We start from the raw sequence: 26,773 nt of genomic DNA, 5'->3' as shown, positions 1-26,773 counted from the left end.
AAAGAGTCATATATGACTGAACAAAAACACACAGGAAACTGAGAACATTGGTGCAAAGCAGAGAAGTAGACAAAGTACTCTGTGAAAATTTGGGAAGGTAGAGATCACTTTCAGTTGAGGGAAAGGGATGCCAGGGAAGGCAAAATGAAAGAGGGAACACCTAAGATGGGCCTTGAAGGATGGAAGGCATTTTGAAAGGCAGCTCTAAGGAGAGAGTGCATGCTCACTGACCTGTAGCAGTACACAGAGATTAGAAATGACATGTTAAATCTAGAGATTCCTTATCTCAGTGACGATAAGAAAATTCCTAATAATTAGAGCTATCCAAAAGTGAATTGTGATGCTCTATATGTCAGTAGAAGTATTCGAAGATTGGATGTTGTAAAGTGGATTCCTGTTTTGAGGAGTGGGTTAGACTAGATGATAATATCTTACATGTCTATAGCACTTCACAATTTTCAAAGAATTTTTCCTCTGTTATGAGATGGAGTATATAAGCATTATTATTTCCATTTTCCAGGTGAAGAAATAGGCTAGCAAATGACAAGCCAAGTCTAGAATTCAGGTTTTCTGATTCAGGCTGCTGTTCTTTCTACCATGCCACAGCTACTTCTCATGTTGATCTTTACAATTGTAAAGATATTTTGATTAGATGATTCTGGGGAGTTGGCCTCCTCTAGGAGTACAGGGAAAAAACAGATAAGCAATAGGTAAGAAGGATGGGCTATGCAGTCAGGGGTTTGATGTTCCAACCTGAATGGCAGACAAATAGTTACCTGGTCTACCTGAGGAGGCTCTGCTTTCTCTCAGATTTTCATTTCTTTCTGCCTTCCTTCTTTTTTTCACTTATTATTGTCTTCCTACTTGGAGCCAAGATCCAACCTAGGACTGAAACTGAAAAAGGTGGCCATCTGAAATTCAAACATGAAATTTGATGCTGCTCTGATGAACTGTGGACATCTCAACACCTTTGCTTAAAGAACCCTAAACTACGTCTATAGATAGTCTGAAGGTCAACAGGTTCTGAATATAGCATGTTCTTATGAGATACTAACTCCATGAGATGAATGATGGCTGTTTAGTGTGAAAAGAGAATATTTGGGGTGGAAGAGATAATGTTTGGCAGTTTTGAGTAGTTACAGGGTTGTCTGCACATCTGTATAACACATACCTGTATTATCTAGCTTACAGGGTTGTTTTGACCTTCAATTGATATAGTGTATATAAAGTGCCTTGAAAACCAAAAAGTGTTTTAAAAACGTCAATTATTATTACTATCATTTTTGCACAGGGGTTAAATCTAGGGTTCTACAAATATAATTATACAATCTGAAATGCTGTCTTCAAAATATTAAGTCTTAGTGCACAAAAACCTGAGGAATATATTTCTAATCAAACTGAAGCATTTGCTAGAGGATTTTACCAAAATTTTGTGGTTTTTTTGGTCATTTTTTGGTCATTTTCCCAAATGACTTTAATTTATTATCTGTAGTTACTACAAGCATCAAGAATCCAATAGAAATTTTACCATGTAGGAATTGAAAGTTTAATGTTTAGAATAACAACATCCCTTGGAACAACTAGTAGGTACAAAACAACAACAAAAAAGTGATTATAACCTTGGAGACCATTGTGTTCCCAAATAGAAAAGAACCTTAACTGATAAAACAGTAATTTATATACCTGATTCCAAGTGGCTCATTTTCAAAACTAATTAAGATTTCCACCAATATTAGATCTTTAATAATATTTCTGTCTTTTGTCAACAGATCAACAGTACTCATGGTCACCAACCCAGCACTTCAATGAAGAGAGATACTCTCCTGCTCCAAGGAATATGAAAGGATTATCCAGTAGTCGAAATCAACCACAGTTATGTTCCGGTCATACCTGTGGCTTAACACCCCCTGAAGATTGTGAACACACGCACGACCACCTTCACCATGGGCAGGAGCCAAGGCAATCGTACCTGCTTAGCCCTACAGAGAGTTGTCCCATGGATCACCATCGCTGCTCACCACGGAGCTCCATCCATTCTGAATGTATGATGATGCCCATGATGATGGGCGATCATATGTCCAGTAGCACTTTTCCCAGAATGCATTACAGCTCACATTATGATACAAGGGACGACTGTGCCATGTCTCACACTAGCACTAAAATCAATCGGATCCCTGCCAATCTTTTGGACCAGTTTGAGAAACAGCTTCCTCTACACAGGGATGGATTCCACACTTTACAGTATCAGAGGACTTCAACTGCTGCAGAACAACGGAGTGAAAGCCCAGGGAGAATACGACACCTTGTCCATTCAGTTCAGAAGCTTTTTACCAAGTCTCATTCTTTAGAAGGCTCTTCCAAAAGTAATGTCAATGGGACCAAGAGTGACAGTAGAGGGGATGATCATCATCATGGCCATCCTAAACATAGTAAAAGGAGCAAAAGCAAGGAGCGAAAGCCTGAAACTAAGCATAAATCTGGGATGAGTAGTTGGTGGAGCTCTGATGACAATTTGGACAGTGATAGCACTTATCGAACACCCAGTGTGGTGAATCGACACCATGTGGATCATATCTCCCACTGCTACCCTGAAGCTCTCCAGAGCCACTTTGGGGATCTCTCCCTAAAGACTTCAAAAAGTAATAATGACATGAAATGCTCTGCATGTGAAGGCTTAGCTATGACCCCTGATGGGAAATACATGAAAAGGAGTTCCTGGTCGACTCTCACAGTAAGCCAGGCAAAAGAAGCTTACCGAAAGAGTTCATTGAACTTAGATAAGCCTCTGGTCCATCAGGAAATTAAGCCAGCCTTGAGGCCATGTCATTACCTTCAGGTAAGTAGCTGTTGTGCCATTATTGTAATTTAGTATAATAACATTTATAGGAAAAGAGAGGTACACCTTAATTCTTCATTTGAACCAGATCCCTGAGCATGATCCCACTGCTTTAATGCCTCTGAGCCTAGGGAATATAAAAAGAAGCAAATTATTATCCCACATTAATGTTAGCTCCATTTGAAAGTTGAGTAGATTGGTGTAGTGTAAATTAACCTGTAATCTTAATGAGTTCATTTACTGTACCTGACAAAGTATTGTCTTTAAAACTTAATAACACTAATATTTCTAATTATAGGAAAAGACCGTCCATTGCTTTGGAATGTGGATTAAATTAATTTACCAAAGGACATGATAAACTAGAGGCATTGGGTTGTAAAGGACAGAATATTGGGAATTATCTTTTGTGTCCTTTTTCTGGCATTTCTGTCGCCTAATAATAACTATACTGAATATTCACTTCAAATATTCATTTCAACCCTTTCAAGAATCAATCCATTAATCAAAAATTCAGGGTCTACTATTTGCTAGCCACTGTGCCAAGAGGTAAGAATACAAATACAAAGAATGAATCAATCCCTACTCTCAAGAAACAATTCAAAGTGGGGAGACAAGTACATATATAAATATGTACAAATAAATATTTTAAAAGCACAAATAAATGCAAAACAGTTTAATACTGTGTGTTTTAGGAGGAAGGGCACCAGCAATTGTCAAGATTAAGAAAGGCTTCAGTTGGAAGCTCCCCCTGCCTCTATTGGATCCTCATTCAGTTACATAATAAAGTTGTTAAGAAACGCTGAAAGTCTAAATCTCTTTTGTCTTCTGATTTACAAGTCATATCTACTTGCATCTGGAGCAGCTGCTGAAATAAAAATAAGGGCAAATGAATGAATGAAAACATATTTGTTAAAATGCTTACTATCTGTTAAGCACTGTTCTAAGCTATGGAAGGACATATAGAAAAAACAAGATAGTCTCTGATCCCAAGGAGCTCATACTCTAATTAAAAAGAAAGCATATAAAAGAAAGTTCAGCTGAAGAGCATATGGAAAGGCTCAGAAGTCTCAAGGGTTCAGTGGCAGGTCTAACAGTCAGATCCAGGAGTCCTTAGGACTCATCAGTAGATTAGATGACAGTTCCCTGGAAGATCTGCAAGCTATAGAAGCAGAATATATGGTAGGCCTGATAGTCTTTCATTTTATTGAGAGCAATAGATTTATTGATTCCCATCTACAGTCAAGCAGACCAGATGGAATCTGGGAGGTGTCCAAGAATTTTAAGGTTTGCAGTGTTCTTAGTAGATATTATTCCATTTGATCCTCACAAAACCCTGTAAAGTAGATATTGTTCTTCCCATTTTACAGATAGGCAAATTAAGGCTGAGAGAAGTTATACAATTTACCAAGGTCACGCAGCTAGTAAGTGTTTGATGCAGATTCAAACTCAAGTCTTCCTGACTACAAGTCCAGAACTCTATTCACTATTCATGACAGAGAATAATAACAAATAGTAATAATAACAATAGTAATAAGTAATTCTCTGGCTCCTGGAACAATTTATGGAATGGTCAATGATATAGCTAAATGCAATCTGAGTCACCAGACAACCAATTAGTGGAACACTTAAACAGACATGAGCTTTACTCCTGAATCAGAGGATGTGCAAATCATCACGGTAACACCTGCTATGGAGGAATACCTTTCCAAAGCACAGCAGGTAGGTATTAAAAGAAAATGCTAAAAATAATACTAATAATAATAATAAAGGAATAATAACTAAATTGCTTTTTCAGAAAGATAAATAGATAGTTGGATAAGGTATTATCCTTTATAACCATGGTAGAGACTTAGGCTCCCAGTCCTATGTGATTTTGGATAATGCAATACTTGCTGATAGTCACATTTAAGTACATATATCAAAATATCATAAGGAACATGAAAAGCAGTCCACTTCTATTTTTTAAATCTCACAAGTCAAAATAAAACCAAACCCTATGAACCTTTTTGATCTTTGCTTTTCTGAGTGAAATCTCTCAAAGTAACTGTCATGAAAGTGCTCTAGGATTAGGTGACAGTAGTGACACAGGGCTGGTCTCAAGCTGCCCAGGCAGTTCTAAGCCTCCAAGAGCTCATTCTCTACTCTTCAGCTCTTGTGAGCTTTGGGACCTTGGTGTCAGCTTTGGGATCTTGGTGTCAGCTTTTGGCCTGGCTTAGAGTTAACAGTTTGGATATGTTAAATAGACATCAGTTGGCTGTGCAGGTGACTCATAATTTTTAGCAAAGGCTCAGAGTGATGCTAATGGAACTTTAGACTATACCACAATTCTGATCCAAATGTCCTGAGTTAGAAGGCTCTGGGGCTGACAGTTGGTTCACTCACTCTGATTAAAAGTCTCGGGAAAAATTATGATCCATCCTTTCCCCTTATCTTGTGTCAGTCAGCTTAATGTACTGGGAAATACACTAAGCAGTGAAGTTAGGAGGCCTGTGTTCAAACCCCACACTAATACTTATTAGCTTACTATGAGTCCTTAGATAAACATCTTAACCTATATTACAATACTATATTTTTTAAAATTTTTATTGTTTATTTTTAATAAACAATTTTCTTTTGATTTCCAAATTTTCTTGCTCCCTCCCATACCCACTGAGAAGGCAAGCAATATATCAACTATACAAATAAAATCATGCAAAAAAATTGCATATTAGCTATATCAAAAATAAAAGCAAAAAAAGTGGGAAAGTTATACCTCAATTTGCACTCAGAATTCATCAGTTTTCTCTCTGAAGATGGATAGCATTTTTTCATCATGAGTCCTTTGGAATTGTCTTAGATCATCATATTGATCAGAGTAGCCAAGCTTTTCACAGTTGATCATCCTTACACAATGTTGTTACTGTACACAATGACCTCCCAGTTCTTCTCACTTCACTTTGCATCAGTTCATATAGCTCTTGCCATGTTTTTTCTGAGACCATCCCTTCATGATTTTTTATATCACAGTAGTCCTCCCTCACCATCATATACCACAATTTGGTCAGCTATTCCTCAACTGATGAGAATCTTCCTGATTTCCAATTCTTTGCCACTACAAAAAGAGCTGATAGAAATATTTTTGTACACTTTTTCCTTTTTCTTTGATATCTTTGGAATACAAACCTAGTAGTGGTATTTCTGGGTCAAAAAGGCATGCACAGTTTTATAGCCTTTTGAGCATAGTTCCAAGAATGGTTAAGGTCTCCAGAATGGTTGAACCAGTTCATTACTCTACCTACAATTCATTAGCATACCTATTTTCCATCATCCCTTCCAGAATTTGTCATTTCTGATAGGTGTGAGGTGGTACCTCAGAGTTCTTTGAATTTGCCTTTTTCTAATCAATAGTGATTTAGAGCATTTTTCATATGACTATAGATACTCTTTATTTCTTCTTCTGAAAAAGTCCTGTTCCTATCCTTTGACCATTTATCCATTGGAGAGTGGTTCTTATTTTTATAAATCTGACTCAGTTCTCCTTATATTTCAGAAATAAGGTCTTTATCAGAGAAACTTTCTATAAAAAAATTTGATATTACTTCATTGACTATAGTACCTTTTAGCAAAATGTAGTTTCCTTGATTATCTCTTTTAACTAGGTCCATTTTTGCTTTTGCTTTGCCTGAGATCATCTTTGCTACCCCTTCCTTTTTTAACTTCAGCTGAAACATATTAGATTCTACTACAGCCCCTTGTTTTAATCCTGTGTGTATCTTTCTGTTTCAAGTGTGTCTCTTATAAACAACATATTGTTGAATCTGGTTTCTAGTCCATTCTGCTTTCTGCTTTCATTTTATGGGTGAGCTGATCCCATTCACACTCATAGTTATAATTATTAGGTATTTCCCTCTATCCCATTTTCATCTGTTTATTCTTTTATCTTTCATTTTATCCCCTCCACTGTAAATGCTCTTCCTTATGCACCTCTTTTACATTAGAAAATTCCCCCCATTCTACTACTTCTCCTTTCTCCCAGTGCATGCCTCTTTCCCACCCCTTCATTTTTTTGGAGATTATTACAACATAATTGATTCATCCCATGCTCTCTGTCTATGTAGACTCCTTTTAACTGTCTTAATAATGATAAAGTTCTTAAGAGTTACATGAATCATCTTCCCATAGAGAAATGTAAACAGTTTGACCTTATTGAGCCCCTTTTGATTTCTCTTTCATGTTGACCTTTTTATGCTTCTCTTGGGTCTTCTTTTTGAATGTCAGATTTTCTATTCAGCTCTGGTCTTTTCATCAGGAACATTTGAAAGTCCTCCATTTCATAAAATTGCCATCCCCCTCCCCAAAGGATTATGCTCAGTTTTGCTGGGTATGTTATTCTTGATTGTAATCCTAGCTTCTTTGCCCTCTGGAATATCATATTCCAAGACCTCTGCTCCTTTAATGTTGTTAGTGTTCAATGGTTTCAGTAGTGTCCAACTCTTCTTTACTCTTTGTGGGATTTTCTTGGCGAAGATACTGGAGTGGTTTACCATTTCCTTCTCCAGCACATTTTATAGATGAGGAAAGTGAGGCAAACAAGGTTAAGTGATTTGCCCAGGGTCACACAGCTAGTAAGTGTCTGGGGCTGGATTTGAACTCAGGTCTTCCTGACTGCAGACCTGGTGCTCTTTGCTCTGTGCCTCCTTTAACATCTGTGATCCTGGCTGTGGCTCCATGATATTTGAATTGTTTCTTTATGACTACTTGCAATATTTTCTCCTTGACCTCAGAGCTCTGGAATTTGGCTATAATATCATTCTGAGAGTTTTCATTTTGTGGATGATTTCAATTTTTATTTTACCCTGTGGATAAGATTTAGAGCAGCTTTCTTTTATAATTTCTTGAAATGTGATGTCTAGGCTCATTTTTTTTATCATGACCTTCCAGTAGTCCAATAATTCATAAATTATCTCTCCTCAGTCTATTTTCCAGGTCAGTTATATTTTTATGAGATATTTCTCATTTTCTTCTATTTTTTTCAGTTTTTTTTTCCACTTTGTTTTATTGTTTCTTGATGTCTCATGGAGTCATTAGCTCCCACTTGTCCAATTCTAATTTTTCAGAAGTTATTTTATTCATGAGGTTTTGTACCCCTTTTTCCATTTGGCCTATTCTGCTTTTTAGGAGTTGTTTTCTTCAGTACATTTTTGTACCTTCTTTTATATTTGGCCTATTGTGTTTGTTCTTTTCTTCAGTGAATTTTATGCTTCTTTTACCATTAGGTCAATTCTATTTTTTTTTTTTAGGCAATTGGGGTTAAGTGACTTGCCCAGGGTCACACAGCTAGTAAGTGTCAACTGTCTGGTCTGAGGCCAGATTTAAACTCAGGTCCTCTTGACTTCAGGGCCAGTGCTCTATCCACTGTGCTACCTAGCTGCCTCTGGTCAATTCTATTTTTAAAGTATTATTTTATTCAATATTTTTGTGCATCTTTTATCAAGATGTTAACTCTTTTTTCATAATTTTCTTGTATCACTCTCATTTATTTTCCGAATTTTTCCTCTAGCACTCCTATCTTCTTGTTTAATTCATTCAGGAATTCTCATTTGCCTTATGTCCAATTAGCATTTTTCTTTGAGGCTTTACTTATGGCTGTTTTCACTTTATTCTCTTCTTCTTAGTTTCTGTCTTGGTCTTCCCTGCCACCATAGTAGCTTTTTATGATCAAGTTCTTTTATTTTGTTGTTGTTTGCTCACTTTTTCAGTCTTTTTCTTGACTTTGAACTTTATGTTTAAGTTGGGCTCTGTTCACAATGGGGACGTACTGCCCCAAGCTTCAGGCTTTTTCCATGCTGCTGTTTTCAGAGCTAATTCCGGGGGTCTGAAGGTTTTCAGTGCTTCCAAGATGGTGTGATCCAGAGAGAGGTGTGGTCACTGGTGTCCTGCTCTGTGCACTGGTATATACCCAGGAAAGGCCCCTGCTTCTCTGCTGCTGTAAGCACTAGTGCTCCTCTTAGCCCTGAAACTGTGAGTACAGCCCCTGCTCCCTTTTGACCACTTTACAATACTATCTTAACTAGCTTATAGTACTTTGTGGCCATAGGTGAAGATCTTAACTTTTCTCAGTCTCAATTTCCTGATGTATAAAATGGGTATGATAATATCTGTATTATCAATCTCACAAGATTGTTGAGAGGAACTATTTTGGAAAAATTAAAGTGTTATTTAAATATGATTTATCCTATCCCATGGATAGATCTCTCCCTTTCAATTTAATTCAACAGAATTTACTAAGTGCTTGCTTTGTGAAAGGTACAAAGATTTAAAAAAAAGCAACTGTCATTAAAGAGCTTACATTTTGTTGGGGAAATCCATCTACAGAAAGAAGTGATTACAAAGTACTAATTTCAAGAGACAGAGGGTGAGAGGTAGTGATAGATGGGGAGGGAGAAGAGATCAGGAAACTACCTCAGTTGTGCTTTGAGGAAACTAAGGATCCTACAAAGTGAAGTTGAGAAAGTAGTCCATGCCAGTCATCAAGGACACCATGACCAAAAGCACAGAGTGAGGAGGTAAAGTATCACAGATACGTAAAGAGGTCAATCTAGTTGTAATGGACTGTCTGCAAAGGAAGTCATTTGAAATTAAACCAGAAAGACAAGTGGAAGCCATATGGAAGGGGGCTTTACACACCAGGAGGAGGATTTGTGATAGGGATATGATTCTTATGATACCCATTGTTACCACTTTGGTCCATCAGAGTCCCATTATCCCATACCTAAATTATTATAGCAGCTTCCTAACTGGCCCATTTAACTATTATCTCTGCCTACACATACCTATCTGTGTACCTATCTGCGTGCCATATCTAACAAAACCTTCCTAAAATATCACTTTCACCATTGTCACTTTTGTCCTGAAGAACCTGTACAAGCTCTCCATTATTTAATGAATCAAGTACAAACTCTTTTGCCTAACTTTCAGGACCCTTAATAATCTAAACTTACTTTACTAGTCTGACCCTATTTTTCACTGTTACAGGGCACAAACTACAACTAACCAACAAATATTGGTCAAGGCCACAACAGCCATTGAGACAGAAATACTATTGGACTCAGTTGTTGAGCCCAGGACTTTATTGGATATCCCCATACCAACTATATTCACTAGTTAATAAGCCCCACTACCCTAGTTAGCCCATATATGCCAGTGCCAATCCACCAAAGATCTGTAATTTCTTTCAGCATGACACCTCCCTGTATAGGCATATTTTTCTACCAAAGCATGTAAATCCTAGAGAGTTGCCTGACTCACACAGAGTTTAAAATGACTTGATCGGGGTAATGCAGCTAGTAAGTTCCTTAGATAGGAATTAGACACTGGTCTTTCTGATTCTAAGCCCAGCTCTTTATCTACTTTCCATGCTGCCTCTGACCATATATTTTTCCCTACCCCTGTTCTTTTTCTTATTTCACTCTTGCTTTCTGTGGTACCACCATTTTTCCAGTCTCCCATTTAAAAAAATTAGATTATCTTTGATCATTCCAATTCTTTCATCTCTCATATCTGGTCAATCACTAAGTCATATCTATTTTCTCTCCAGTAGCATCTCTCACCAACCTACTACAGGCCATCAGTGTTACCAACCTAAAATGTCTTTAGCACCTTCTTTATAGATGTTCCCATTCCCACTCTCTGTCCCTGCCTCCCAATCCATTCTTTGTACCCTTACTGGGATAGACTTCCTGTTCTATACATCTGAATGTGTCACTCCTCAATCAAAAAACATCCAAGGCTTCTGATTGCCTACCCAGGAAAAGTGCATATTCTGCTTGACATTGACATTCAAGACCTTCACAATGACAGTGGCTTACATCTTTCAGGATTATTTCATGTTACTCCCCTGTCCACATTGTGAGCTAGTCAGACTAAATTGTACTCAGCTGTCTAAATATGCCCTCACCCTCCTACCTCTGCGCTTTTGCTCATACTATAATGTCCTTCCTCACCATCTTCACTTACTGAAATTCTACCCATCCATTAAAGCTCAATTTAATTGTCACTTTCCCCTTCTGAAGGTCTTTCCTAGTTTCCCCAGGCACCTCCCTCACCCCTTAAATAGCACCATTTTGTTTTGTAAATCTACAATGCACTTAGCACATATATTTATCATAGTTATCTCTCTTTACATCTTATCCCCCTTCAAGACTGCAAATTATGTGAGAGCAAGGGGCTATGCCCTATATGAACTTCAGTCCTTCCCTGATATATAGCTAAATGGTTGTATAATAAATGTTTGTTGAATTAATGAGTAGAGTAGCAACAGCGCAGGCAAAAGCTGAAACTCTTTACAAAAGCATAAAATAAGGTTATTATTCCTCTCTAACTCTTCTTTCTTTATGGTGCACTGAGAACATCAACCAATCCAACTTTTTCCTTCATTATTCCTCCTTCCATTAAAAAAATATCCCATAGCCATCAGATCCCTACTACAATGTGGTGGCAGCCTCTATTATACATACACATATAGCCTTAAAGTTGTATGATACATTTTAAGCTGAGTTCACCTTCTGTGTTAATATAGACTTAGGATAGTTCAGAATACTAAAGGCCTAATAGAGGCAAACATGGATGTCACAAGACAATAAAGCAAGTCAGTTTTATTAAGGAGGAGTTACTCACAAAATGAAAACCAAAATGATAGAAACAGGTCAGATCTACTATCTGGGACCTGGGCAGCATCAGATCTCCTTGAAGGGGAAAAAATATTCTTCAAACTGTTAGAAAATACATGTTTGCTTTATGAAAAAAAGTGGCCAGTATATCTTAAATGACTAGTTAATTTGGTCCAGTCATTACTAGAGGTGTGATCACGTCAATGCAGACACTCCCTTTAATACTGCAAAAGATCACCTATCCACCACAAATTCTTATCTTTTGCAAGTTTTATCCATATACTTCCATAAGCCATTGGTGGGGCAGGGGGAGATGGGAAAGGAAGAAGTCCACACAATATGCTGAAAACCTTCCTCTAGGTTTCTTAATTTTATGTGGATATCAGTTGAGCATATGGGCTGTCCACCTGTCATACCTTATTGTCACTACAAAACCCATCCATTTCCTCTTCTACCATTCATCTTTTTGGTGATGACATTCAAGCAACTTTTGGTGCTCAATTTTTGGTTGGTAATATGCTTCAACTTCATTACACCCTCCACAAATCAATCCATTGTCCTTTGGATCACCTGCAATTTTAATACAGTTATCATTATGTATAATAATAAATCAGATTAAAGGAGTCTGGCTTCTATCATACACTCATACACACACACACACACACACATATACACAAGTCGTATATATGCACATATATGGAGTAAGAGAGCATGACATCACAGTCCAATTGGATAGAGAAATTGCCTCAGAAGCAGGAAGACATGAGTTCAAGACCAATTTATGAAATACTGGATAAGTCACTTAACTCTCAGTACCCCAGACAGCTTTCTAAGACTCTAAGTTGCAGAGCAAATAAATGTTAATTTATCTGCATTGGTAGAAAGAGTGTCTCAACCAGAGCTTACTAAACTATTAAGCCTTTGAGATAAGCCTAATAAGCCTAATGTCTAGTCTCCAAATTCTAGCCTAAGTTTGGAAATGCACATCATCAAATTTGGCCATTGGATGCCACATTTTTCAGCCACTGTAACCCTCAAACATCATGGACTCAGTCATAGAGATACTATCTTCTGCTTTGGGGAGTGAAAAAAGACATTAACAAAATCACAGCTCCTTGAAGAATGAGAATAGAAAGTAGGATGGTATAATAGAAGGAATGCTGGCTATGAAGTCAGAGAACCTGGATTCAGATCTTGCCTCTACAGCTTACTATTACCTTGGCTTATTCACTTGAACTTCCTGGGTATCCTTATACATGATGTGAGGAGATTGGACTCGATGGCTTCTAAGGCCCATTCTAATATTAGCTCTATTATTCTATGAAACATTTTTATATATGAACTTATGTTAGAGGAACATTAAAGAGAAACTTTTTCCAAGTATTAAATTAATCTTCAGTTAAAAACTAGTAAAGACATAGAAGAAAGCTATATCTGTCCAATGAAAAGAACTGATTCTTTACTATCCTTGCCTTTTTGCATTGTATTTCTCAGTGGTAGAAGGCTATCATCTGTGCCAACTGAAGATCCATTGAATGGAGCTTCTCTATATCGGTCATTGTGTTGGAGAATCCTTAAGAAATGAAGTAAATGTTTTCACAATGGGCATTTATAAAAAAGAGTCAGTAACTATTTTCCATGGAGCAGAAAGATGCTTTTAGGTAGTCACAACTAGGTTAAGTTTACTACAGTGGAGTTATGCAGAAACAGTTTCCTTGTTCTCCCACCCAGGAAAGGGAAAATTCTAAGTCCCCTGAAGGTCTATCCTGGGATAAGGATCAGGCAGGAATGGCATCTTTGGAAGAGTTACTTCATCTCTGGAGCAAGTATGGTCCTTGGCAAAAAAGCAATACATCTCTCAAGTAGCCTGGGGACAAACAGAAGGGAGAAGTACAGTTTCCCTGCACTGCATTCTGGCCTTGGAAAGGGGCCCTTGAGGAACCTTAAATCTCTGGATAAGGGATATTTCTTTGGACCCCCTTCCACTTAGAAAAGGAAGCAATACAGCTTACAGACAGACCAAGGATGAGCAGTAGGTCAAGAAAGGATCCTCTAATTGTGATATACCAACAGAGAGGGAGAACTTAAGTGTCCAGCCTGCTCTAGGGGAAGAGATGTCCTAAGTTGTATATTCAGTTCTAGGAGAGGGATAACACAGGAAAAACAGTCCCAGAGGGACTATTCCCACCACAGCCCCAACTGAATTTGCCTCAGGCATCATAATTCTGAGATTTTGCTTTTAGGCATGTTTCATAGCAAAGCAGGGCTTCAACTCAGGTACACTAACCATATCATCTGTTGGTCTCTTCCGTCATATATAACAGCTCATTGCAGTCTGAACCACCTCTCTTCCCTAGGGCAAATTCCTCCAACTGACTGACCACATATAAGAAAACACTGGCCTACTATACACAAATGAAACTTGTGTATTTATGGTCTACAATTCCCTTCTTATTGTCTTTTAGCCATTATGGTTATGGCCCTTCTAAGGAGACTTATTAAGATGAGCATCTCAGGAAATGCTCTTTTTTTCTCTCTCTCTTTCTCCCGAGGCTATTTCTGTGCTGGGACTCAACTGAATTGTAGTCCAACATTTATCTAAGAGTTTATTGTACATTTTTCTCCATGGGAATTAAGTTAGACTTTTTGGTGAAGAATACAGGTTGCTTGGTGTGAACAAAACCTGATTTGCTTTTAAATCTGGAAATTAAGGGGAAATAATGGAATTATCCACAAAGGCACTAGGAAAAAAAGAAAGAAAAAAAATGGTGAGGGCATAGATTAGGAGTATATCTTAGGATTCAGCCTGGAAGGGACCTTAGAAATAATTTGTTCCAGCTACCTTATTTTATAGATGGGGAAACAGGCTCAGCAAGAGTAAATTATTTTCTGAATATGGTAAGTAGCAGAGTTGAGATTCAAACCCAGGTGTCCTCATAAAGATAGCTTAAATTTTTGACCCAGAAAACTAGGAATCATTTCTTCTGAGCAAAGGACAGAGGCTGGACCTGTGTCCATATTTTAGATTAATAAGTAGTCCCCAGTAACTACATGAGTGCTTAGCTCCACTGATGATCCTCAGACAAAAAGGTTGTTGATTTCCACTTAATACCCCTCAGTAGTGTTATAGATGTGAAGTAAATAGAAAGCTATCCTCAAAGCCAGAAAGACATGAGTTCAAGTCTTCCTCTAAAATATATTGTCTTTGTGACCCTGGGGAGCCATTTAGCCTTTCAATTCTCCAGACATTCTAAGTTTCAAGGGAGGCTCTGATTTTCATAGGTAGCAAGGGTTTCTTCACCCAGGAGTTCTTTATGCCAATAAAATCACAGAACCAGACCTTGTCCCTATATTAATATTCTCAAAGTTTTCAAACCATCAATGCCTGCTATGCATTACTTTATTTTATGAATTCAGTTTCCCTCTTCCCATGTCTCATTTGTATATGACAGAAATATTTGTCTTGTTTTTGCAAGTAGTGGTAGGGTTTGAAACTTGCCATATCATTATTCTTTCTTTTGAGGAGAAGGAAAGAAATGGAATAATGACAATATTTCAGGTATCCTCCCTTCACTCTATTCCTTCAGAGGGTGGAATAACCCGCCTTTCTATTGATTAGTCAATTAATCCACCAATCTTTGCAACCATTCCCAAGATCTTGGGAAATGATTCCCATTCAAAAGATTCCAGAACTTAGAACAGTATGTAGAAGTTGCAAATGCAAATTTCAGCTCAATGTAATAAAAAAAATTCTTCATCATTAGAATTGTTCAAAAGTAGCATGTAGTGCCCATTGGAAGTCAATAAGTTCTCCACCACTGGAGGGCTCCAAGCTGAGGCTGAATGACTCCACATTCCATAGAGGAGATTTCTTTTCAGATCTAGGGTCCCTTCCAACTCTTGAGATTCCAAAATTCAAACTCCATTAGTCCTTAAAACAAGAAATCCCTTCCATTAAAGATGCCAGGAAAAATGTAGGTTAAGCCAAGGTCACTGAAATTTCCTCCATATGCATGAATTCAATACAACCACTAATATTTCATAGAATCCCATAGTTGAAATGGACACCAGGGGTCAGCTAACTCCACCCCATATCTAAACCAGAATCCTCTCTGCAACACTGAGAGAAAAGAGGTCAAAGACAAAGACTTGAGGGATGCCCATTGTTAAGATGAAATACCTCCTTCCCAAACTTGCATTCATACTCATAGACTGGGTCCCTGAAGGGAGGCTGCTATATTGGATTCTAGTGGTGACCCTGTAACTACGCCTCCTACTGTATCTTATGAGCCCTGGTCAATATGCTTCCTATTAACAATAAGCCAGTGTACATGATTTCCTCTTAGTATATATTTAATAAATTCTTTTTGATTGATTAACAAAGATATATACTAAGAGGGCATAGTAAAAACAGTAGCAACAAATACTTTCTCTCATAGACCTAGACTTACTCTCCCATAAACATACAAAGTGTCTGTGGAGAAAATAAATACAAACTTAAAATACAGTGGTAATGAGGTACAGGTATATGTGGCAAAGATAGTTCAAAATCCTTGGGACCTCAGGCCCTGGAAGTCCTTCTTCTCTTTGCAGAACCTTCTCAGTGCTCCCAAAGCTTCCCACTACTTACATTGTCCCTGCTGGAAGAGCTGCATGGTTTAGTCCCTACGTTCTTCTCTTTTAAATGTCCAATTTTAAATTGCAAGGGATCACACTTCTTGAAGCTGCTTTCTATTTTGGGTGACTGTCTAGACCAGTGTGTGTCTGTGCTACTCCATGGAGGTAGTGTCTCCTACCTTCGAATAAATCTGCTGACATGGTTAAGTGGGTATGTAATGTAATGTAATACCTTCCACCTCTCCTCATAGAGAGACAGAGAGACTGAGACAGAGACACAGGGAGGGAGGGAAACAGGAAAGAGAAAGAGCTGATCACTAGAGGTTTCCTGTATGGTATTGGCTGCATTTATCCAAGGTCAAAGTCCTGTAAAGAAGTTCATCACACATTTCTGTAGAGTCGTAGGAAAACTCCTTAACAGCTCATTAGCACTTTGTGATTTCATTTTGGTCTTTCTGTGGTTATAGCAACTGTGGTATGTGAGAAACCACACCCCCTCCGTCCCTTAGAAAGTAGTAGAAGTGTTCAAAATCATTTGATTAGGAATTGCTGTATAATCTGTCAATTGAATTCATTTATTTACCCAGTAGGCATTTATTGAGTATTTAAAATAGTCAATACACAGGGGAGATATAGGAATAAATAAGATGAATATGATATAGTTTATGCCCTCAGGCATTTTTCCTTGTAATGGGGAAGATAACATGTACACAGATAAAAATAATACAAATAATAATATAAGTGCCCAAGAAAAATATTAAGTGCTGAGATTAACTACCATCATTTAGATTGATGAGTCCATCTGAGCTATTTTATCTTTAAAATATAGCACTAACTACTCAAAGCATTAAAGAAAAACATATTACTCTTTTTGTTATATAAATATCAGAATATGAAACCAATTTCTTGGTTTAAAAAGGATTTTATTTTGGTCCTAGAATAAAACCCTTCATGGAAATATATGAAAATATATGTGCCTACCTCTTACATTGCAAACCATTTGAAAACATATATCTGTCAGTCCTCTAGTTCCCACATAGTATTGGGGACATGCATCAACCCAAATAGTCATGCAAAAAAAACATTGAAACATTTTTGAAGCAGAGTAAAAAAAATGTATATGCACACACACACACACACACACACACACACACACACACATATATTATGGCACTGATAAAAATGAAATACTAGTCCAAAATTGCTTTTGGAGAAAAGTATTTGACAGAGCTTAAATTTAATAAGTAGAGTTTCTCATTTTAAAAACCAGAATTGTTCAAGCCTCCTTAAGAATGTCTTTTAGCTTTTTTATCAGGTGCCCAATGGTACTATAAAGATGAGTCATTAAACAAACAAATGTATAAAGGATATATTTTAATAATCAAATTTTTATTTTTTTTAAATCTTCCTGTCTACAGTATCTGAAAGCTCACATTACACTTGATATAAAACCAACAGATTCTGTCCCTACTCTGACGTTCTTTTTTCTAAGTCTTCACATTAAATGTAATCATTTTATTGGCTTCATTATACCTTTTACCTATCTACTCTAATGGATGCAAAGGATACGTGTTGGAATAGATGCAGTGCTGCACGACACTTGGATCCTAATGCCGGATTTGCCATTACCCAGTTTTTTTACCTTGGACTTGTGACACTTTGCCTGTCTGGGCCTCAGTCCTGCAATATACAAAATCAGGAGATTAGCCTAAGAAATCTTTAAAGTCACTTTCAATTCTGAAATCAATGAATGTGTGATTATAGTATCCTGGCTACCACTTACCAGCCGTGTACATCTGGTCAATTCACTTTTGACAGCTTCAACTGCTTCATATGTAAAGTAGAGATAACAATCCTTTGTGTTTCTTAAGGCAGGAAACTAACTTTTCGATGGCTTTTAACTTTTCGATGGCTTTTTAAAGAAATATCACTTTCATTGAATCTTCTGAGGTCCTCTCCACCTTCAGTATCTATGTTATTGTGTGATTCTGTGGTTATAAGTAGGACCTACTCTGAAAGAAGCAAAATGAGGACAATAATACAAAAACTATAGTCAAATCTCCTTTTTGTCTAAATTCAGATGGAGCTCCTGTAAGTCTAGCCAAATTGTCCGTTCAGGGCTTCTTCCAGGATGTCAAGGAAGCAGATTCGAAGATATTAACTTTTCAAAAGGGATAAAAAATTAGTTTCTGAATTAAATTTTTAAGCAATCATTTTCAAATTCCTTCATTTCTTCATTTAGCAAGCATTCAGTAAGCACCTACTAAATGCCCAGTCATGTGCTAAGCACTGAGGATATAAATTAAAAAAAAATAGCTCCTGTCCTCAGAAGCTTGCATTCAATTACAGAAATAAACAATGAGGGAAATACTGCCTTGAAGTTTCACAGCAGTGTCTATTAAAAAATCTTAAGGGTTTTAAATGACCTCAAGCTCAGTATGTCATTGTTGTGACGTGGCTACTAAAAGAAGTGACATTTATGCTTCAATAAAAGAAATATAGTGTCCAGATCAAAGGTGTTCATAGTCCCCATGTACTTTGTGTTAAGCATATACTGTTGGAATACTGTGGCCAGTTCTGGGCACCTTCCTTTAAGAGAGACATTGTTAACAAATGAAAAAGTATACAAAGGAGAATGATAACTTATATGATGAGAAGTCTTGGAGGCTTATATTAGAAATAGTTGAGAAGTCTTGGGAAAATTAACATGGAGAAGCAGAGACTTGAAAGAATCGCAATAGCTGTCTTCAAATATTGTTATATGGAAAGAGTATTAATTCTGTGTGGCTCTAGGGGAGAGAATATGGACGGTTGGGTAAAAGTTACAGGTTGATTTTAGATTAGTTAAACCTTTCTAAGAATAGAAAGTACCCTCCTCCAAGGAGGGAGCTCTCTGTACTAGCAGTGTTCAATCAGGGGATGAGTTAGCATAAAAGGGATTCCTGTATGGGGAGTAGTTTCAATCAAATAAGACACTAGTTGGCCTTTAAATACTACCTAAGGATTTGCAGTTACCATCCATTACCTCAGTTTGTTACAACACCTTGAGGTACTTGCTATTATGATCTGTATCACATATATAAGGAAACTGAGATTCAGAGAAATTAAATGGCTTATCCATGGTCATGTAACTAGTAATCATATTAGAGACAGAATTCAAAAGCAGGTCACTCCTGACCATGATTCCAGTCTTCCTTCCATCGCACTTCAGCTGCCTCTCAATAAAGATATGTATAAAGTCCTTGATATCAATAGAATTCGAAATATCAGCTATTGTTATGTCCTTTAGGGGGCCTTCCAGCACTGTTCTTCTAGAACTTCCTAGAAGTTCCTAGAAGAACGTCCTTTTTCTATGGGAAGGGACAGAATAAGAAAGCAACAGCAATACTGGCGCCATGCAGAGTAATGGCATTTCTTGAAGCTCTTCCATGGAAAGTTTAAAGAGGGGGAAAAATAATTAACTAATAATAACATAGTTCACTATGCTACAACCTATACTTACAGGCTTTGGAAGGTATTTATGAATACTTATTTTAGAGCAAAAGCTCTGAGTTGATAGGCAATAAGCATTTATTAAGTACCTACTACATATCAGACACAATGTTAAGCACTAGGCATACAAAGAAAGGCAAAAACAGTTTCTACTCTCAAGGAAATCACATTTTACGGGAGAAGACAATATACATATAACTAGGTACATATAAAACATATTCAGAGAATAGTATACAGAACATAGGTTACATTTTCTTATCATTATTTAGTGTCACATTAAAAGCCAGAATGAAGGAATCTTGACAGAAAAGGATATTTCTCCCCTTTAATTACAAATTAAGTACAGAAGTCCCCATTTTACATCAAAGAAAAACAATTTAAGCTTATGATTTACTTAAACTCAGAGGATAGCTCTTTTTTGAAAGTCCTACTTTTTATGTTTTTTTTATCCCATTTTCCATCTGACTTTTCTTTCTCTCTCTCTCAGTGGGAAGAGCGCTATTTCTGTAAGCAGAAAACCTGAGTTCAAATTCAGCCTCTTGTACTTACTACCTGTCTGACTTCAGGCAAACCACATAAACTATCTGGGCCTCAATTTATTTATAGAATGGAGGGGGGCTTACTGTAGGCTTTCTGGGGTTCCTTTCAACTCTCAGCTTATGATTCTGTGATTTCATGCCCTCTTCTGTTTTGATATATCAACTGTTTTTTCTTATTCAATCAATCAATAAAAATTTATTAAACAACTATTATGTACCCAGAGGAGTAAATACAGTGATGTACACCAAATATCTGAAAGCTGCTCACTCCTTTTCTGTTCCACTGTTGCCAACTGTGTGTTGGCTCAACTTCCCGTCCAAGTTAGCAATAAAATGTTCAGGCATGGAGAAGCACTCTAATCTGTTGATATTGTCTTCTGGTGGTCATCTCACCTTGGGGGACCATGGCCTTTGTTGAATGTGAATGTTTAGATTGGACAGGATAAGTCTATAATTGGTCCAGCACTCTGAGTCACACATGGCCTTTGTCACTCCACATCCTATCTCTTCTCCTTATAATGACAGTCTATTAAATGCCAATGTTTGCTGAAAGGATGCATCCATGAAGTTTTATTGCATTAAAGTAAATGGAAGGCAATGTTGGTGATGAGGTCATGAGATGCACAATTCTTTAGTAGTAAGTGCCCACTGCTATACCTATTTCTGACTCCATTCCTCCCAAGGTCTCCCTGCCACGTCTGATAGTCTGTGCCTACCCTGGTGTTAGAGTCACCCAGAATTACAAGCTTGCCCTCTTTCATCACATTGATGATGAGGGTCTCCAGGTCTTCATAAAAATTTTTCTTTGACCTCATCAAGGTTCATCATGGTGGGAGCATACACACTGATGATGGTGGCATGGCACTTTCCTGCAAGTGGCAATCACATTGTCGTGAGCCTGTCATTCACTCCTTTTGGGAGGCATACAAACTTGTTGACTAGATTAGATTTGATTGCAAAAACTATGCCAGCTTCATAGAGCTCACCATCATTGTGGCTACTCCAGAAAAATGTTCATCCAGCTCCAACTTTGGTAAGCTGGCCTTCATCTGCCAACCTTGTTTCACTCACGGGTGCTATTTGGATGCCTGTGACACCTGGACAGTATACTAGTGCCATACCAGGAAAATGAATGACTTCCATTTGAATTATCTTAGGAAGATTCTAAAGATCGCCTAGCAAGATAAAGTACTGGACACTGAAATGCTTTCTCAAGCTGACCTGCCAAGCATTCAAACTCTACTGTAAAAAGTGCAACTCTGATGGGTTGGCCATGTTATTTGAATGCCAAAAGTGCGTTTTCCTAAAAGACTATTTTACAGAGAACTCTCATGAGCCAAGCACTCACACGGAGGTCAGAACAAGCAATACAAGGACTCTCAAAGTCTCTCTGAAGAACTTTTGAACTGATTGTGAGACTTGGGACCGCCTAGTATGGTGTAACCACATCAAAGAAGGCTCTATACTCTGTAAGCAAAGCAGAATTGAAGTAGCTCAAAAGAAATGTGAGATGCACAAATTTAGAGACCTCTCCACTCCAAATGTTCATATGGACTATTTGTTCCTGACCTTTGGTAGAGCCTTCTAAGCTCATATTGCTCTGATAAACCACAGTCAGACACAATGTACCTTGACCCTGACATAGTGATATCATTTTGGTCCTCTTTGATAAAGGACAGCAACCAATTGACCATGTGCCAGGCCCTGTGCTAAGAGCTAAGGAGGCAAAAGATAGTACCTGTCCTCAAGGACCTTACAATCTAATGGGGGAGACGATATGCAAACAAATATATACAAAGCAAGCTATAGACAAGATAAATAGTGGATAATTAACAAAGAGGAGACACTGCAATTCAGAGGGGTTGGGGAAAGCTTCCTGTAGAAGGTAGGCATTTAGTTAGAACTTAAAGCCATGGAGATCAGCAGTCAGAGTGGAAGAGGAAGAGTGTTCTAGGAATAGACAACAGCTAGAGAAAATGCCTGGAGCAGAAAAATGAAGTGTATTATGTATGGAACAGCCAGGAGACCAGAGTCATTGGATAGATGACTACATGGTGGGGAGCAAAGTATAAGAAGACTGGAAAGGTAAGAAGGGGCAGGGTGATAAAGGGTTTTGAATGTCAAACAAAGCATTTTATATTTGATCCTAGAGGTGATTGGAGGGGGGAAGGAGCTTCCTAGAATTTATTGAGTAGGGGGTTAAATGATCAGACCTATGCTTAGGAAAATCACTTCAGAGGCTGATCGAAGTCACTGGGAATAATGATCATATGTCATTTATGCTCATCTTTTTTCATGGACTGATAGTCTTTTAGTGTTGGAAGAGATCCAAGTAGTTACGTAGTCAGAGCAAGAAGAGGTCTTCATAGTCCAAAGCTCTCATTTTACAGAGGAACCTGAGTTAGAGAGAGAAGTGATTTGTCCATGTAAATGCATGTAAGAACAGAACCCAGAACCCACCACTTCTGACTCCCAATCTACTCTTCTTTCCACTATATCAAGCAATTAATCAATCAACCAACATTTATTTAGTGCATACTATGTACTAGGCACTATGTGAAGTGATGGGATACAAAGAAAAAGTAAAAGTCTCTACCTTTAAGAAGCGTACATTCTAAGGGAGGAGATAACATGTATACATATAAACATGTGCAGAATATATACACAATGAATAGGAAATCAGTTAGGGATGGGATGCAATAGAAGCTGGGAGGACCATACTGTGTTTCCAGAACCTCTTTCTCTAATTTTACAGTATAGAAAAATGGATTCCTCCAGCAATTTTGACTTATGAGCACCTGGATTGCACAGTAGATAGAGTATTGCATCTGGAGTCAGGAAGACTCCTCTTCCTGAGTTAAAATCTGGCCTTAGACACACTAACTGTGTGACCCTGGGCAAGTCACTTAACCTTTTTTGCATCAGTTTCCTCATCTGTAAAATGAACTAGGTTAGGAAATGGAAAACCACTCTACTATCTTTGCCAAGAAAACCCCAAATGGGATCACGAAGAATCAAACACAACTGAAAACGACTGAACAACAACAAGGAAGGAGAAACCACTATCAGCTGGGACAATTAGAGGTGATGGTATTTTACTTGTAACTTGTTATCTGGACAGATTTTCAACAGATGGTGGTAGGAAAAAGTGTACTACAAGAGCGACCAGATATGCAGATGTGGAACGGTGGAAGAGAAGTTGAAGTGATGACAGTTTGGATCATCCCTCCCTTCAAGTAGTTTATGTTCGCTCACTTCCTCCCATCTCCCCATCCTTTCCAGTGCTGTGGTCACAACTGGGACTCTAGATCTTCAGCACTCTAAAGGTCTTTTCTCAGAGGGGTTCCTGCAGTACCCAGGGAGCTTCTGACAATTAAATGTGTATAGAAAGTCTAACATCAAGGCAAGAGGTGTACTAACTACTTGGTTACAGAGATAAAGCAGAATCCCTCATTTCTATAGCTTTTACAAGGCTACACATAATGACATTTCAGAGCAGGAATTCTTAACCTGGAGTCTGGAGGTTTCACCAAACAGCCAGCAGGGCCCACTACACACAAAAATGGTTATGAACCCCTGCCCTAAACAATGTAAGAATCTGTTCATCCCTTTCTGTTGCTGCTTTTTCAAGAATTATTCAGCTACCAACCAAATAAATATGAAAGAAAAATTCAAGAAGGTGCCTTAGTGAAGAGCTGGATTAGAAGATCAGCATAATCCCCATAATGATAGCTAGTATTTATATGGCATTTTAAGGTTTGCAAATCACTTTGCAACTTTATTATCTCCTATCCTCGCAAGAACACTCTGAGGATGGGTACTGTAAGTATTATTGTCCACAGGTGACAAAACTGAAGCTCAGAAAGGTTAAGTGACTCACTCAGGGTCACACAGCTAATAAGTAGTGAGGCCAGGTTTGGAACCCAGGTTTTCCTTGATTCCAAGTGCTGTACTCTTTCCACTGTATCACACTGCCTCTCACTTTCACTAGATCAAAGCAAAAGCATTTTTTTGAGTAGTAGCCAAGTAATGACTGAGTCACAAAGGAAACAATTCCTGTTTAGTACGGCTTTAAAAGCTGTGCACAACTTGGCTTCATCTATCACTTCTAGCCTTATTTCCCATACCCTGTATGTTTCACCTGAACTGCATTTCTAACTATTCTTTTTAAATCCGCTCTCATCTCTGCCTGTTTTATGAAGGAATAAAAAAAATGTTTATGACGATTTACTATATTCAAAGCACTATACTGAGTGCTGGGGATTCCAATAGAAAATCAAAATAGTTCCTTTTCTCAAAGAGCTGATATTCTAATAGATGGACAACATATAAAAGAGTATTCAGCTAAAACTCAGATGGAAAGGTCTTATGGTCCTTAAAGTGAAGTGCAAAGAGGGTGGTAATACTGTTTCTTTATGTCATTTCCTCCAGATAAAATCACATCCATTTCTGATGCTGAACCATTTGATAGTGTCAATGACTTTGGTGTTGAGAACTTTGTTTTCCAGGTCTTCCTTCTGTAGCTATTCTTCCCTTCATTCAAGGCTCTTCTCAGATGCCACATCTTCCATGAAGCCTACCATTCCTCCTGCCCCCTCACCATTAAGGTTCCTCCCCTCCACCCCCACTCCATCAAATTTGCCCTATCACCTCAATTTATACTTAGCTGAACACAAATGTTATAATCCTCCTCACTCTATGCCTACATCAGACTGCCAGGTCGTTGAAGTCAAAAATTGTCTTTTTTTTTAAATTATCTTTATATATCAGGTCAAAGCACAACATATTACATATAGTAATTATTTAATTAATGTTTGTCGAATTGAATTGAATCAAATTAACCAACAAAATATAAACACTGAATGAGCGTAAGATATTTTGAATGCAGCAAATATTTATTGAACAACTACTATGTACAAGCTACTGAGCTAAATTCTGTGTGACTACAAGAAGGAGGAGAAGCAGAATCTGCCTCCCGCTTCTAGTAGGACTGAGAAGAGACATGTATACAAATAATGAAAACAGTATTGTGGGTGAAAACATAATAAAACAGGTACAAAGTGTTTTGGGAATTCTTAGGAAAGAAAGATCCTTTCTGGGGAACAAAAAAGGCTTCAAAAGGATGCAGCATTTGAGAGGGACCTTTAAAGGCTGGAAGAAATTTAGGCAGGTGAAGGTGAGGGAAAAGGTCATTCCAGGAAGAAATTAGACTGTGAGCTAAGGCAGAGGGAGAAGAGTGCAAAGGTTACTTAGAATAGCATGAAACCTAGAGAAGTCAAAGGAAATAAGGCTAGAAAAGTCATAGTATCATGGTATTTAAAGAGAGGTCAACAGAAATCATTTTGTCTTACCCTCTTATTTCACTGAACAAAGGTCCAGAGAGGTAGGAGTTTTCTGAGATCAGTAAGATAGTAAGTAGTAACAGAACTAGTATTGGACCCCAGGTCCACTGACTATATTTCACCTTGTTTCCAGTTCTTTGAACTGATGATAACTAAATAATTGAGCTTGGACTTTTTTCAGTAATGAGGAGGCACTGAAGAGTTTCAAGCAAGGCAAGGTTATGTACAGAGCAGGTAGACTGTTCTAGAAGTGATGTTTTAGATCGCAACTCACTTAGAATCTGAGAATTGGAAGGGACTCCAGCAACATCTAATCCAATCCAAAACCGATAATCCCTCCTAAAACTCATCCAGCAAGTGGCCAAGTCTTGGAAGACCTTCTGAATGCCTTCTGAGTCAAACAATTCCATTTTGGGATAACTCTAATTGTCAGAAAGATTTTCCCTGTAACAAACTTCTATTTGATTTTTTGTTACTTTTCACACACTGCTCTTAGTTCTTCCCTCTAGCACCAAACAGAACAAATCTACTCCATCTTTTGAGGGATAGCCCTTCAAATGATGGATTAGAGGGCAAAGAGATTAGAGTTAAAGAGACCAGTTAGACAATTAAAGTGGACCACAGGAAAGATAATGAATGTCTGAACTAGAATATAGGTTGCCTCAGGGGCAGGGAGACCACTTAGGAGAAAATAAATAGACAAGATTAAATATTTATATTCTATGCAGTCTAACCTCCTCTCAAATTCTTTAATGGCTCATTGTGGTGTCAAGGTGTGACCTTGGGTTCTCAGATTGTAGGCCAGCAGCACACAAGCTCTGGCAGATTCCACCATGTTTGAAATCCTTTATGTTCAGCTACCAATGGTTTGTGTGCCTCTTGGCCAAGAAACAGCCTAGATAAATTCAGTGAGACTCATTACCAGAAGACTGAATGTGGTGGGGATGTGGGGTGGGGGAGGGTTTCGTTTATTTGTTTTGTTTTTGTGTCTATAGACAAAAAAAACTCAGAACTACTCAAGCATAATAGAGGGTTTGTGACCTGCATTAGTGAAGGGACTTGCCCACACTGATTAAATTAGTGATCACTGGAAATTCAAAACACTGAAATATGTACAGACCAAAGGTTATGTGCTTTGGGGTGGGTCCATTTCTTGGAGCTCAATTAGGCTATTTAAATAGAGAAGTACTGAAGGTTAATATGGAAGCAAAGCAAGCCATGAAGATACGGGAGTCATTTTTGCAGTGTTATTGAGGAAGGAAGGAAGGAAGGAAGGAAGGAAGGAAGGAAGGAAGGAAG

The 26,773-nt window shown here is 37.9% G+C and overlaps 1 protein-coding gene across 1 annotated transcript in view; it reads left to right on the top strand.

The window, feature by feature from the left end:
* The window catches only part of DLGAP2 (DLG associated protein 2), a 259,975-nt gene that overhangs the window by 62,513 nt on the left and 170,689 nt on the right, over window positions 1-26,773 (top strand). Inside the window, exon 2 of the mRNA XM_027840397.1 lies at window positions 1,770-2,836. Coding sequence (XP_027696198.1) covers window positions 1,838-2,836 — 999 coding nt within the window. The 5' untranslated portion in view covers window positions 1,770-1,837. The remainder of the gene's footprint in view (window positions 1-1,769; window positions 2,837-26,773) is intronic.

This window comes from Vombatus ursinus, unplaced genomic scaffold (assembly GCF_900497805.2).
Source record: "Vombatus ursinus unplaced genomic scaffold, bare-nosed wombat genome assembly UNPS02014841.1, whole genome shotgun sequence".
Taxonomy (NCBI): Eukaryota; Metazoa; Chordata; class Mammalia; order Diprotodontia; family Vombatidae; genus Vombatus; species Vombatus ursinus.
This window is presented reverse-complemented; position numbering and strand designations above follow the sequence as displayed.